Genomic DNA, 15,620 nt, shown 5'->3' with positions numbered 1-15,620 from the left:
ATATGAATATGGCAGAATCAATTGTACGTAACTATGAAAGATTATAATATGAAAATGTTTTACAATAAAGGAAAGGTTCAACAATTAAATAGGCCTGGTAATAAAGTGAAACATAGGAGAAGGCGATTCCAGCATTGACTACATGGGATATCATATCACGGCAGAATAGGCATTCATAATGAAATCCACCAATGGCGTTTTCTGTATGTGTGCGGGATGTGCAACACACACATAATTTTAACGAGAAAAGAATGTTTAAAATAATAGTTTAACCAAGTATTTTATTACGTAAAAATTATGCTGCAGTTCAGTTCTCTGATGATATGTCGAACACCTTCACACAGTAAGCTGCGGCAGCATTCAACTGCTCTCATCAGATTTCGTGATCCCGGTGTTCAGGCTAGGGTGGAAGTGTGCAGATTTTGGCTTGGGAATGCGTCCTGTTCCATTAGCTGTCAGTTCCCTTTCCCTCTGAAGTGAAGATGTATCACCTAAGCCATGAACAGATGGCTGTTGTGAAGGCACGTCAAGTTCAGTGAATGCTGCTGTTGTTTTCTAGTAAATTTTCAACGTGTTACTTTAAAAATAATGTTTAATATGTCGCTTCTGAAGATGCACTGGAAGGCATGGTGAATGGAAGAAGAGTTTGGGGCAGAAGAAGATATCAGATGATAGACGATTTTAAGATATACGGTATGGATCATATGCGGAGACTAAGAGGAAGGCAGAAAACAGGAAAGACTGCACAATGCTAGGTTTGCAGAACACTATGAATGGATGAATGAATGTCACTTAGTATTAAGTTTAGCTATTATTTATTTATAATGAAACTTAGTCAATCTTCAAAGGAACGTAGTAATATAAAGATTTCCACCTTAACATTTAGCAAAAAGTTGAAAATTATTAAAATAGGTAAACCATGCCTCGAACTGCCACACTTAACAAAAGTCTACAAATCTAAGTTAGAAAAATACACGACATTTTTCACCAAACCATTACAAAACAATTTAATGGTAAGTATGGAACAATAAAATAAAGAATTGGTCTTAATAGACGAACTGAATTATATAAATCAATGCCTGTTTTAATGTTCCTTAACCCAGGGGAAGGCATATATGCATTATAACATGCAGTCAGAAAGACCGTGGTACTGAAAATATGTTATTAAGCTTAACTTATCGATTTTTGCAGGAGCATTTTGTCTCGTGATAACATTTTTATTATATATATTACAAGATTTTTAATAATACAACCTTGGAACATTTTATTACTTTCTCACATTACTTTCTTTGTGTCCCAAAAGTTATTTACAGTATTTATGTTTTCTTTAATGCTATAATCTAAATTACAGCAACACAATGATTGAATTAAATGTCTAATGCAAATGGGGAAAATATCATACTTAGTGCTTTTATAAAAATAAAGTAACATAACACGAAAAGATCTGCAGATATGAATATTACATTCTTATTAGAAAATATGGAACATGTTTTACATTTCACAATAAATTCAATCTAATTTTACGGAAGTAATGTTAACAGAATTAATAAAGTTACACAACTAATACATCATTATTTTATGAATAATGCAGAATCGCAAAACAGGAAAGAAATCTGTTATTTATATAACGTGAGGATTGTTTCACAACACGAAAAGAATTGTAAGTGCACACCGGTAGCCGTGAGTGTTGCAAATACACAAAATATTAACAATGCTCTGATTAAGGTTATGATGGCATGGGGAAGTCACACCATCACAATGTTGCCAGTTTAGTGCAACGTGCGCCATATTGGGATATGGGAGAATGCATTTTCATGTTGTAGCATGAGAGAGTGCACGCGGTGAAAAACACCACACTATAAAAAGAACAAATATCTGTTCGAAATAGAGCAGAACTTTGATTATTTCAGGTGCACAAATTGTCAACAAGGATATCAAAGACTGAGGGTGTCAGAGGTTTTCTGCCATTAAAGCAGTGTAGATTAAAACGAAGTGCGGTCTTTTCCCCACTATGTACCTTCTCCTGGGTTAAATGACATTTCCACTCCCAGTAACTGGATGTTGCCTGCTAGGCCAGGAGCAAAGTGATCTTATAAGCTGGACATAAAAAATCATAAGAAATAAAGTAATTTGGAAACATCCTCTAAACTGGACAGTGCAATGCTTACAAAAATTTGTGTTTGATTAACCATACGTTGCGTGGATGGTTTTATCAATTGGGAGGAATGGACTCAAGTCTAAACCCTGGACGAAGACAATTCTGTACAGACTGAGCTGATTATCATGCTAACAAACTCTGGTGTTTGTTTGTTATAAAGGTGCAACTAAATCATGCTATCACTTTCAATTGGCACTAGTGCACGTGAACATTCATATCAAATAGCCTGCTGTAATCAGTTAGAAATAGAAATGTGACTTGTAGGGTTTATAAACGAAGCTTCCATTAAGGGATATTATAAACCACACTTGGAATCAAGAATTCTGATCATTTCTCGATAAGAAGCACGTGAAAGAAATATACTACCTATTACATATAGACGAGGAACCCTAGGCTTGTTTACTTTGACTCTGGTTAAGGCAGTTACAATTAATGTCCTGAACACTTTTCAATCGAAATGTATATTCTCATAAAAGTCGCATTTACAAAACAGATAGTAGTCACTTTCAATATACCTCAGACAAAGGCTTCTTCTCCTTCAAACCAGTATCATCACTTGCTTCTATAGCCAACGGATCGACATCAGGTTCCGCCTTGATCACATCCATCGCACCTGAAAGAGATGATTAAGAAATCTGTATTCAATTGCAGAATGTGAGCTGTTGACGAAGACTTATCATCATCTGTTTACAAACTTATTCTCTGCTTTTCAAGAATGTGGAATATCCTACTATCGGCAGTGGACAAGTCATTATACTGTACATACATATTGATTACTCTTACTGCTGTCCACACTTTCAAGATGCGTGTGTGCGTGTCTACACACATACAATCACACACAGGAGCATACACTTACACAAACAAGCATGTCTACATAAACAGTTAATTACGAAACATTATTGGCTAAAGGGCCTGGTAAGCATGCTGATCCTATGGATAGGATTTTAATTACTAATTAAAGCTGGAGAATTCAAGGTTCATGTGGTCATGATACTTTTGTTATTAGCTACTTTAAAGTAAAACCTTGTGCAGGGTTGGTAGTTTTGACTAGTTTAACCAGTTTCAACCATCCTGGCTAAAATCAATTCTGATCACAAAAGTCACCAAAATGGTCAAATGACAAAACTAGCATTTATGGGTAGAATTATTTAAAAACCAACAGTATGAGTAAAAGGTAAGTGTGCAGCTGCATAATTATATTCTAATGCCAGTATCACGTTATTATGCTATAAAACTGCTTAAATTTAACTGCTTGTATAAACAAGAATGCATTGTTGAAAACCAAATTGGATCTGTGTTTATTATTTATCACTATGAATAGTAACCACAATTCTGTTATATCTCCAATAAAATAAATCGTCAACAATACTATTTAATCACTTTCCAGCATGTACACTATATAATTCGATATGAAAGGTTTATTCTGTAAAGAGTTGAAGTTTTATTTTTCAATTTACTTTATACTTCCTCTCGAAGTAAGAAATACTCGCAATAATTGAAGCACCAAACATAAAAAAAAAAAAAAATTTAAAAATAAACCAGAGCCTGCCTTTCACAAATCAATTTTCTTTCAACAATGAATAATTTTGAATATGTTTCTTTGCATCGAGTCTGATTTGCTTCATCAGATAGTCTTGATGACACCATCAGTGCTTTTCTGTGAAGAAAGTGCAAAGCAATTTTTTATACAGTAATTCAGAAGTAAGAAGCATGTATTTTTATTCCAGCAATCAATTTTTTTTTCTGAATTGTAACATTTCAACTAAAATTAATTTAAACTAAACATAGCTGCTCATAAACTATTTGAGGGAGTTCGGAGAGGGCAAATTTTAGCACTGCTTAGGGACGGCGCTATACCTAAATCCGGCCCTGTCTTCAAAGGCTGTACTTTCAAACCATCCACTGTGGATGATGCATATCACTACCTGATACCAATAGACCCACCATTAACCGAAAGATCATTGACATATCTGTCTTATAAACTACAAATGAAGGCAGCAAACATTACAATTAACTATTATGAATGCTCACATTTAAATACATTAATTTTTACATTATTCCGTTCCCGTTCTCGTTGCAGTTTCCGTTCCCGGTTATTGTGGACCAGCCTTAACTACGTACAAGTCAACGAAGATCTAAGCTGGTGATAGGAAACCCCTATTCTGCAAGTTGAACAATATAGCAACGAAATAATGCCTCATCATTTTCAGTCTGAATAGGCTGTCTCTACATTGTTACATCGTTTTGCACAAAGCTTCTCTCTTGACCTTATACATTATTGCAGCCTTCCTTATACTCTGCGTTTTCTGACAGCTTGGATGGCTTCCTGCATTTGCTCTACGTACGACCTTGATCCAGGGCGCATCTATTGACAATATCAGTTGAAAAATAGCTAGAATCAAATACTCTCTAACATTAATACTGGAAAGTTCACGATAAGAGAGGCGAATGACTCATCAGTGCTATCTAGCGGCAGGGAATGTTGACAGTGAGAATAACGTGACACGTAGCGCGGTAAACTGCATCTAACAAGAGTTTTGTACTTCAACACGTGGTGTAAGTCGTAAGGATTATTCTCATGGTTGTTCCACAAAATGTCAGGGAAAAGTGGAATTGTTTGTACTGTGTTCTTCTGTAAAAACTACGCTTGGCAAAAAGATGCTAGATCGTTCTTCAGATTTCCGAAAGATACAGATAGGTGAGTGAGTAGTCATGTAAATACGAGTAGTCTATTACTTTTCTGCCACAGGATGATGATGATGATGATTATGATTATTATTATTATTATTATTATTATTATTATTATTATTATTATTATTATTATTACAGTAGAGGAGACAGTAGATAACTTGGTCTGTGACCTTATCATGTGTTGTCGCTATCACCAATGGGTATGGAGAAGGAAGATAATTAGTCTGAGATGAACTTTCGTGTCAGTAGATTCGTATAATTTTAATCATGAAACAAACTCTCTTTCTGTTAGCTCATTCTTTCCCCACTCGCACGATTCACATGACAGATCTCGTGTCCTCACCATCATCATCATCATCATCATCATCATCATCATATTATTATTATTATTATTATTATTATTATTATTATTATTATTACTGTTATTTGTTTTTGTCTTATAGATGTGCCATATGGGTAAATAAATGTAAAATACAGGACCTAGACGAAACGTTTAAAACTAGAGGAACAGAGTATCTGTAAAAAATCACAGAATATGTTCAGATCACTTTAGATCATCGGACTTCAATAACCCTAATTTGAAAAGTCAGGGGTAAGTAAAAATACGATGTAATTGGAAAAGTACCGAAGTTTCAAATGAGTCATAGACCTGTTAATTTTTAATATATTTTTTTTAATAACAGACTGAAGAGAACAGCTATTCCTTCACTGAATTTAACAGCTCCTTCTTCCGAAAATATGGGTCAAAGTACGATGAAAGAACCGCGAAGGTCCCCAAAGAAACGCATTAGACCTTCCATCGAGGAGGCGACGGGTTCTCCGATTCCAGACAGAAACGATGATAGTCCTCTACCAGGTACCTCATAATCAGATAGTACATTAGCAATAACATGTTCTCTGTGCTAAGTGAATCAGTTATTAAACTGCATAAAACTACTTTACTTCCATCATACCAAGCACAATTTCTTTATAGTTTCTCCATATAAAATACTGAATGTCATGACTTTTTCAAACTAAATAGACGCATATTGTGATACGTAACATAAAAATACGAATCACTGATTTTGTGAAGAAAGTGTGTGAACTCATGTTTTCTCATAAAAACTGATTCAGTTAGTTATTCGCAAAATATTATTTACTTAGCCCTAGACTTTCAAGACGTTATTAATATTTCACTAAATTAAGTTCCTGTTTATTTTTTAAGATGCAAGAAATCCTAAAAGGTCAAAGATGGCTCAAGATCTTCAGATAAAGACACTTTCTAAGAAACTGATTGCAGCTCAAAAGTTGGTATCTAAACACAAAAAAATTATTTCATCTCTTCGGACGGAAGTGAGAGCTCTGAAGACAACCAGTTCAAATACTTATTTAATCAAAATTGTTTCTAATGATGAATTCATTATGTCGCAAGTGCGCTTGAAAAGAAAGAAAAAAATGGGAAGGCGGTATTACAGATGTCTCCGATTTGGATGTAACTGTTGAAGACAAAAATGTACAGCATACAAATGAAGAAACCGTGTTGCAAGAAAATGCAAGGGCTTACGTTGCAGGTTGGGTGTGTAGCAGAATAAATCATATAATAAATTTGTCGAAGAAATATATCTTGTAAAGAAAACCCCAACGATGACGTAACAACGCACATCGCAAATAAAAAATACTGTAAAGATTCAAAAATTGTTTTCCCTAATGATGTTTCTCTAATGCTCAGCCAATTGTGTTCTGATGTTTTCAAAGAAATTGATCATGTTATTTGTAAAACTAGAATTGGTGTAAAAAAAGAACTAGTTAAAATGGTAGTGCTCCCTGTTAACATATCCATTTGCAGTGACTGTGCCAATGTCTTCATTGATAAATATTTCACTGTGTTAATAAACTGTAGAGATGGGTCGGAGTCGTTCATTGATGCGAGCTAGCTCTTTGACTCCCGCTCCTTTTGAGGAGTCGTTCATTGAGAGTCGTTCAAAAGAGCGGAGCGGTACAGTGCCCTCCCTCTTTCTCAACCAGCTCGCTCCTAGTGATCACTCACCCCACGCTTCACCACCGCACCGCTCCGACTCTTCTACGATAAATGCAGAGCGGGTTGTTAACTGTATGACAATACACATGCTTCTCAATAGATGCCATTGCAATAGACATTCGAATCGGTTTGCATCGGTCTGTGAATGCGGAGAAAAGCTTCTTGTACACGTACAGTAAGGTAAGTTTCCATGTTATCCCAGAGGGAGAGAGCCCATTTACATTACTTACGCTATTTTACGAACCAGTACCAATCGTGAAGTATCGATATGTAGTATAAACAGATCAATTAAAAACAGTTCTGAAAGTGTTGGTAAACAGGGACGTCGCTAGGGGGGTGCGAAAGGGTGCGCAAGCACCCCATAAAAAATCGGAGCACCCCTTTCCACACCCCAAAGGGCAACTTATTAACAAAATACTAGGAATAAATTATTTTAAGAATAAAAACAAACAATTTCTTGGATGTGAAAAAACTGCGTCCCATAGTGTATCGTAATGGATGTGATGAGCAATAATAATAATAATAATAATAATAATAATAATAATAATAATAATAATAATAATAATAATAATAAACAGATGTATAGTATGCGCGCAAGTGCATGAAAGAACATTTTAAATTTTTATGTACCACATTTTTACAGCTCACACCCCATTTTTAAATCTCGCACCCCATCCGCACCTCCCTTGCTCTGATCCTGGCGACGTCACTGTTGGTAAAGTAGTATAAATAGCAATTATGAAAGTGTACAATGGTACATAAAAACGGCTAATGTGCAAACATGATCTATTTAACAATAAGGAGAACAGAAACATGACAATAGGCAACGTTTAAACGTGTCTGCATTGAAGTGTAATTTAAACATCGCACGTCTCACTCTTTGTCATTGCGCATGACCACACTGACAGACGTGCTGCGTATCGTTACAGCTGTAATGGAGCTGTGGAGCGCTGTGCTGTTGTGGAGGGAGCGGATCGTTGGGAATGAGCCAGAAGCAAGAGAGCGAGGTGAAGTTGCCTTGCTCTCCCAAGAGTAGGGAGCGAAATGTAATGAACGACTCGCTCTTTTGTAAGGAGGGAGCGGAGAGCCGCTCCAGAGCGGGAGTCGTTCATTCGAAACGACTCGCTCATGAGCGGCCCATCACTAATAAACTGTTACATCAAAAATAAAATGGACAACCATACAGTTAAAAAACAAAACAAGCGATGTATGAAAGCTGCTAAAGTCATGCACAACTAAATTTCATCAAATTTGAAAATATGAGAATTTATCAATTCATTTCTATTCTAATAACTTTGTAATTTGTTATTAATTAAAAATATTATGAACAAAGTGACTCTAAAGTATACTATTTATTGCTTTGCAGCTTCTTATTGAAATCAAATGCACACCTTTCCTCTTTTCTTCACGTAACCCAGCACGACGCACGGAGCCTCTGTTATTTGTCTATGGCACGGAGTGTGCGAACGTTTCAAGCCGCTAGATGGCAGCATTATTACTTTTCGCCGCCGCTTGCAATGCTAAACAGGAAAGCTTTCCAGTATTAATGTTAGAGAGTATTTGCTAGAATCCAAAACAAAATGAGAATTTGAGGTTAGGTATATGTAACTCTTGTTTTATGTAGTAGTAACGTTGTTACCCAGAAAAAAGAAATGAAATGCATTATTTTACAATTACTATAATTTTAAGATAAGGTCACCAGACGTCCTGATTTGGCTGGGACAGTTTCGGTTTTCAGGGTCATGTTCCTGCCAGGTTCGGCTGGATGCTTGAATGTTCCGGATTTCCAAGTCAAATGAAATGAGCAATGATTTGAGACTGTAAATGAAATTGCTTAACTTTCAACACTATGAAAAAAAAACCTTTCCATATGACTTAGTTCATGGGAGTAGTAAGCCTAGTTTTTTAGCTGCCCATAGCAACATGAGCCATTAATGCTTAAGCAACGTTGCCTAGTTGTACTGTTAAAATTGAGTCGCTGCTAGTTATGGTAAGTTAAATATAACATGCTCCCAGACAAAATATTGTAGCCATGAAGAAGATGGAACATATGAACTAAGTTGCATGAAAAGCATTAGGTTATAGTGAACAGTTATGAGTAAAAAATATAGGCAGAGTTAGAACATTAGGTTCAGTCGTGGGTAAAAGAAAAAAAATCGTGACACAACGTACCTTTTCATGACATAACAATGTTTCTCGCATTTCATCACATAAACCCAATTACAAAATAGAGTTATTAGTAAAAGTCCTAGCACGTTATATATGCCACTCTAGCATTTAATAATATAATATGATATTATTGAATCAGTTTCTCAATCACAAGTTTGTTCGCCTTTTCATGGTTCATAAGTTGATGTCCCGTAAGTGTAGAAGCATAGAGGACGTGTAGAATAATATTTGTACCTGATCGGTAAAATTCATTGATAGGTAGAGGGGGGGGGGGTTCTTACGGTAGTTACGCACTTGGCTTCAGCTTCGATTCTGACGAATATGGTCATCTTATTCAAGATACATCACAAAGCCTACACATTCGGCATTTTTTTACCTGTAAGTTAATCCAGGATATTTTTTGCAGGTTTAACGATAGTTCATATTGGCACTGATACGGTAATATTATACTGACATTGTACAGTTTTCTTACAGAAAACATGACAAATTAGAATAAGTCTGGAATTTACATACTGGTAGAGCTATTTTTGCGTTTACTTTGATATTTGCATTAAGAGCTACAATGCAGCTTCCTGCAAACCTGTTTTATTTAATGGCTTGTAACATGCAACTAACATAGCTGTTTCTAAGTCTAGGCAATTTATTATTTTTTAAAGATGAAATTTGAGAAGATACATTCAATGCATGCGGAACTTGCATCACATTTCTGTCAAGAAGCACAAAATCCATAAATTCACTGTCAATGTTTTTTGTTTATTTTGTTACATTTTCACAAGCAAACATGTCATCTTTGTCTTTCATGTGTGAAGTAAAATATGTTCCTGGAAATGGCTTCAACCAGAAGTGCTACCACTAATGGCAAGAAAGATGATTTCATTTGTAACATTTACTTTCTCACTTCTCCCTCGTGCTCTTAAGAGAATTTTGTTCTGCACTATTTTTCATTTAGCATGTAAGCCAAGATAATATGAGCAGGTGTTACTATTTGAATAGAAACGTTGTTTTGAATTTGTTTCATAGGGTTTCAAAACTTCATTTTCCAACATATTTAGACAGTAATACATGCTTCTACTATTGTGGGGTTTTCACCTTGTAATTCAACGAAAATTAAGGAAACAGGGAAAAGGAATAATTGAGCAATAAGAATTTTTACAATTCTATTGATATTTGAATGTTACAGATGCATTACAAATGGTAAGCAACTTAGGTCTATTTACTTTGTCCAGGACAGTTCAAATAGGTTGTATTAGATTGTGGAGAGATTTGACTTCTTGCTACAAGTTGACACTGTTACGGTTCTTGAGTCATTCCATGTCAAATCAACACAGTTATGAATTAAAATCTCCCTTGAACTCTAAGATTTTGATGAATATCACTATAATGTAACGTTACATAGTTACGCATAGAAATCGTAAGAACAAATTTTTTTGCCTTCCATTCAAAAGTTATTAAGTATCAATTTTCATATCTATCAAACAATGCCACATCTTGAAGAAGTTAATTACGATTTTCTCTGGAACCAGATGAGATATAAACTTTGGCAATGTCTCAAATAAGCTCTCAAATAGTAGCAGTATTCGTAGTAGTAGTAGTATTTGTAGCAGTAGTAGTATTCTTAGCAGTAGTAACAGTAATCGTAGTAGTAGTAGCAGTATTCGTAGTAGTAGTAGTAGTAGTAGTAGTAGTAGCAATATTCGTAGTAGTAGTAGTAGTAGTAGTAGCAGCAGTATTCGTCGTAGTAGTTTTCGTAGTAGTAGTAATAGTAGTATTCGTAGTAGCAGTATTCGTAGTAGTATTCGTAGTAATAGTAGTAGTAGCAGCAGTAATCGTAGTAGTAGTAGTATTATTCGTAGTAGTAGCAGTATTCGTAGTAGTATTAGTAGTATTCGTAGTAGTAGTAGCAGTATTCGTAGTAGTAGAAGTAGTAGTAGTAGCAGTATTCGTAGTAGTAGTTTTCGTAGTAGTAGTAGTAGCAGTATTCGTAGTAGTAGAAGTAGTAGTAGTAGTAGCAGTATTCGTAGTAGTATTAGTAGTATTCGTAGTAGTAGTATACGTAGTAGTAGTAGTAGTATTCATAGTAGTAGTAGTAGCAGTATTCGTAGTAGTAGTAGTAGTAGTAGTAGCATTATTCGTAGTAGTAGTAGTATTCGTAGTAGTAGCAGTAGTTGTAGTATTCGTAGTAGTAGCAGTATTCGTAGCAGTAGTAGTACTAGCATAATTCGTAGTAGTAGTAGCAGTAGTTGTAGCATTCGTAGTAGTAGTAGTATTCGCAGTAGTAGTAGTGGTAGCAGTATTCGTAGTAGTAGTAGTAGTAGTAGTATTCGCGGGTAGTAGTAGTATTCGTAGTAGTAGCAGTAGTAGCAATATTCGTAGTAGTAGTAGTATTCGTAGTAGTAGCAGCAGTATTCGTAGTAGTAGTAGTAGCAGCAGCATTCGAAGTAGTAGTAGTAGTAGTAGTAGCAGTATTCGTAGTAGTAGTAGCAGTAGTATTCGTAATAGTAATAGTAGTATTCGTAATAGTAGTAGTAGTTTTCGTAATAGGAGTAGTAGTAGTAGTATTCGTAGTAGTAGTAGTAGTAGCAGTATTCGTAGTAGTAGTAGTATTCGTAGTAGTAATAGTAGTATTCGGAATAGCATTAGTAGTATTCGTAGTAGTAGTAGCAGTGTTCGTAGTAGTACTAGTAGTAGTATTCGTAGTAGTATTAGAAGTAATCGTAGTAGAAGTAGCAGTATTCGTAGTAGTAGCAGTATTCGTAGTAGTAGTATTCGTAGTAGCAGTATTCGTAGTAGCAGTATTCCTAGTAGGTGTATTCGTAGTAGCTGTATTCGTAGTAGCAGTACTCGTAGTAGCAGTATTCGTAGTAGTATTCGTAGTAGTAGTATTCGTAGTAGCTGTATTCGTAGTAGCAGTATTCGTAGTAGCTGTATTCGTAGTAGCTGTATTCGTAGTAGCAGTACTCGTAGTAGTAGTATTCGTAGTAGCAGTATTTGTAGTAGCAGTATTCGTAGTAGTAGTATTCGTAGTAGTAGTATTCGTAGTAGCAGTATTTGTAGTAGCAGTATTCGTAATAGTATTCGCAGTAGTAGTATTCGTAGTAGTAGTATTCATATCACTTGAATTCGTAGTAGTAATAGTATTCGTAGTAGTAGTAGCAGTATTCGTAGTAGCAGTATTCATAGTAGCAGTATTCGTATTAGTTGTATTCGTATTAGTAGTATTCGTAGTAGTAGTATTCGCAGTAGTAGTATTCGTAGTACCAGTATTCGTAGTAGTAGTAGTAGTAGTAGTATTCGTAGTAGCAGTATTCGTAGTAGTTTTATTCGTAGTAGCAGTATTCGTAGTAGCAGTATTCGTGGTAGTTGTATTCGTGGTAGTTGTATTCGTAGTAGTTGTATTCGTGGTAGTTGTATTCGTAGTAGTAGTATTCGTAGTAGTTGTATTCGTAGTAGTTGTTTCGTAGTAGTTGTATTCGTAGTAGTATTCGTGGTAGCAGTATTCGTATTAGCAATATTCGTAATAGTTGTATTCGTAGTAGCAGTATTCGTAGTAGCAGTATTCGTAGTAGCAGTATTCGTAGTAGCAGTATTCGTAGTAGTTTTATTCGTAGTAGCAGTATTCGTAGTAGCAGTATTCGTGGTAGTTGTATTCGTGGTAGTTGTATTCGTAGTAGTTGTATTCGTGGTAGTTGTATTCGTAGTAGTAGTATTCGTAGTAGTTGTATTCGTAGTAGTTGTTTCGTAGTAGTTGTATTCGTAGTAGTATTCGTGGTAGCAGTATTCGTATTAGCAATATTCGTAATAGTTGTATTCGTAGTAGCAGTATTCGTAGTAGCAGTATTCGTAGTAGCAGTATTCGTAGTAGTAGTATTCGTAGTAGTTGTATTCGTAGTAGTATTCGTAGTAACAGTATTCGTAATAGCATTATTCGTATTAGTTGTGTTCGTAGTAGCAGTATTCGTAGTAGTTGTATTCGTAGTAATTTTATTCGTAGTAGCAGTATTCGTAATAGCTGTATTCGTAGTAGCAGTATTCGTAGTAGCCGTATTCGTAGTAGTAGTATTCGTAGTAGTTGTAGTCGTAGTAGTAGTATTCGTAGTAGCAATATTCGTAGTAGTTGTATTCGTAGTAGCAGTATTCGTAGTAGCGGTATTTGTAGTAGCTGTATTGGTAGTAGTAGTATTCGTAGTAGTTGTATCAGTAGTGGTAGTGTTCGTAGTAGTTGTATTGGTAGTAGTTGTATTCGTAGTAGCAGTATTCATAGTAGTAGTATTCATAGTAGCAGTATTCGTAGTAGTTGTATTAGTAGTAGTAATCGTAGTAGCAGTATTGTAGTAGTATTCGTAGTAGCACTATTCGTAGTAGTAGTAGTATTCGTATTAGCAGTATTCGTAGTGGATGTATTAGTAGTAGCAGTATTCGTAGTAGCAGTATTCGTAGTAGTTGTATTGGTAGTAATAATATTCATAGTAAGTATTCGTAGTAGTATTCTAGTGAGTATTTTATTAGGCGGCTCCATCAGAAACTATAAAAAAACATTCTGTAATGTAAGAGCCGAAACCAGAAGTCTGAAGACAACTATGGTCCGCAAAAATTATACGACCATAGTTGAACTCCAAGTACCATTCCCTATTATTCTTGCAATAAATATGAAAATACATATGCAACTGTAGAAATATTGCTTAAATGTATGTAAGCACTAAATCACCTGTCATGTAGACCACCAAGAACACAGAACTGCTTGTTGTAGTAACCGGTGGCCGAGAAGGTTTGCAACTGACGAGGTAACGTGCAAAACATAACTCCAATAATTGTCAATTATTGACAGTTCACTAGCGAAAAAGCGTGGTAGACAGGGTGCGTTCCATAAACCTCACAATATTACTCTATCTATGCTCTCTACTTGAATTCTTAAGTAATCACTAAATGTCACTAGGAATTCAGATATCGAAGTGTTCGTGAGCGCGGATGTTTGGACCATAGTTGTGTGAAATTACAGTATAGAATATATATATATATATATATATATATATATATATATATATATATATATATTTCTCTCGCTTGTATTTCTGTATTGTGAGCCACTGAGTCTTACTCTTTGATCACTCAAGATGAGTGGTGTAGGGCCTAATGATTTTGTACCGGTAACTTAAAAGTCAGAAATCACTAAACAAACATTGACTTACACCCACATACCACCTAAATTTTTAATAATAATAATAATAATAATAATAATAATAATAATAATAATAATAATAATATCACAACTTACCGTCTAGAGTACAGCGGGGTAATTTAAATTAAGGTTGTGCCAACAAGCTAGTTTTCAATAATGCAATTCCGAAGAGTTCGTACTACTAGCCTATAGGTGTCTCTTACAAATATTGTTCGTGATGTTTCAAATGCCTCTTTTTCCGGACACACAGACTAAGGCATTTCAAAAATAGTTATTCTTCAAATGGGGCCATTTCCGCCCTAGACCCGGGCCTATGAGGCCTCTTGGGAAATTCAGGCCTGCCCAAGCTAGAGTAAGATACCCAATCCCCAGCAATGACTACACTACAAACGTTACCTCAAATGTCTACGCGTCACTTTCAACGGAAAATTATATCTCAGCCAACATAATCAACACGCCCGGATAAATAAATAACAAAGAAAATAAATAAATAAATTTATTGATTTCACTGCTACATAGATTCGCAACTGCTATCTCAACACCACTATATAAATCAATAATGAATAATCCTCCCTTCCATCGCAACTGTAAGGCCGGGTGCACACAGAATCAGACGCGACGCGACGCTATGCTACGTTTTGCTTTACAACGCCTCGCGACAACTGATTTGCTGGCTGTGTGGATTTGAAAAACTGGCCTATGCTAGAAAATGGCGTCAATAAAAGAGGACTGTGGATATGAAAATTTCTATTGTATTTACTTATTACTTCCTAAGGACGCTTAATATGCCTAAAAATCTATACTACGATTGAAGGTCTTAAAATTAAATGTACTGCACAAACGTAATTTTTATGTTTATGACTACTTCACGACTCACAGTAAAGGAAAATAATATAATATTAAATCAATAATGAGTGATAGTGAGAGCAGAGAAGTAGACCTACTACAAAATACACTGGTCAACAGCCATTTTGCGTCAGACATAAAACTAACAAGTTCTTGCTCATTTCGATCTCCTGAATTAAAAAATAACAAGCACAATGTTACATCTATTCTTGTTTTCGAAATGTACAATATAATTCATTTTCTATGCATTTTAATAAAAAAAATCACCGTATTTCGTGTGTAATTATTTTGTTTTACAAATGTGAAGACCCATTATGTGAAAATAATATTAGTATAAGTAGGCCACCATGTTAGAAGCACTTGTAGAAAGGGAAATTATTTCATTGCATTTCTACGAGTCTATTTGGAGGGGGTGAAACAGGTTCGTAGTATGAATTCGCTTGAGTTTACCTAATTTTACTTGAGATGTGTATTTCTTTCACTGAGCTTTAATTACATTACTATAGTTTATATTTTGCAATAGACTACCATATCAAAACCACTTCTAGAAGCGGAAATTGTTA

The 15,620-nt window shown here is 35.2% G+C and overlaps 1 protein-coding gene across 1 annotated transcript in view; it reads right to left on the bottom strand.

Annotated features, from left to right (window-relative positions):
- The window catches only part of LOC138709951 (zinc finger protein 271-like), a 73,330-nt gene that overhangs the window by 15,888 nt on the left and 41,822 nt on the right, over positions 1-15,620 (bottom strand). Inside the window, exons 5-6 of the mRNA XM_069840636.1 lie at positions 6,393-6,495; positions 2,674-2,771 (exon numbers count right to left, since the gene is read on the bottom strand). Of these exons, the coding sequence (XP_069696737.1) occupies positions 2,674-2,771; positions 6,393-6,495 (201 nt within the window). The remainder of the gene's footprint in view (positions 1-2,673; positions 2,772-6,392; positions 6,496-15,620) is intronic.

The sequence above is a fragment of the Periplaneta americana genome, chromosome 12 (genome assembly GCF_040183065.1).
Source record: "Periplaneta americana isolate PAMFEO1 chromosome 12, P.americana_PAMFEO1_priV1, whole genome shotgun sequence".
In the NCBI taxonomy this organism is placed as follows: Eukaryota; Metazoa; Arthropoda; class Insecta; order Blattodea; family Blattidae; genus Periplaneta; species Periplaneta americana.
Note: the sequence above shows the minus strand (reverse complement) of the source record. Positions and strands in the feature narration are given on the sequence as shown.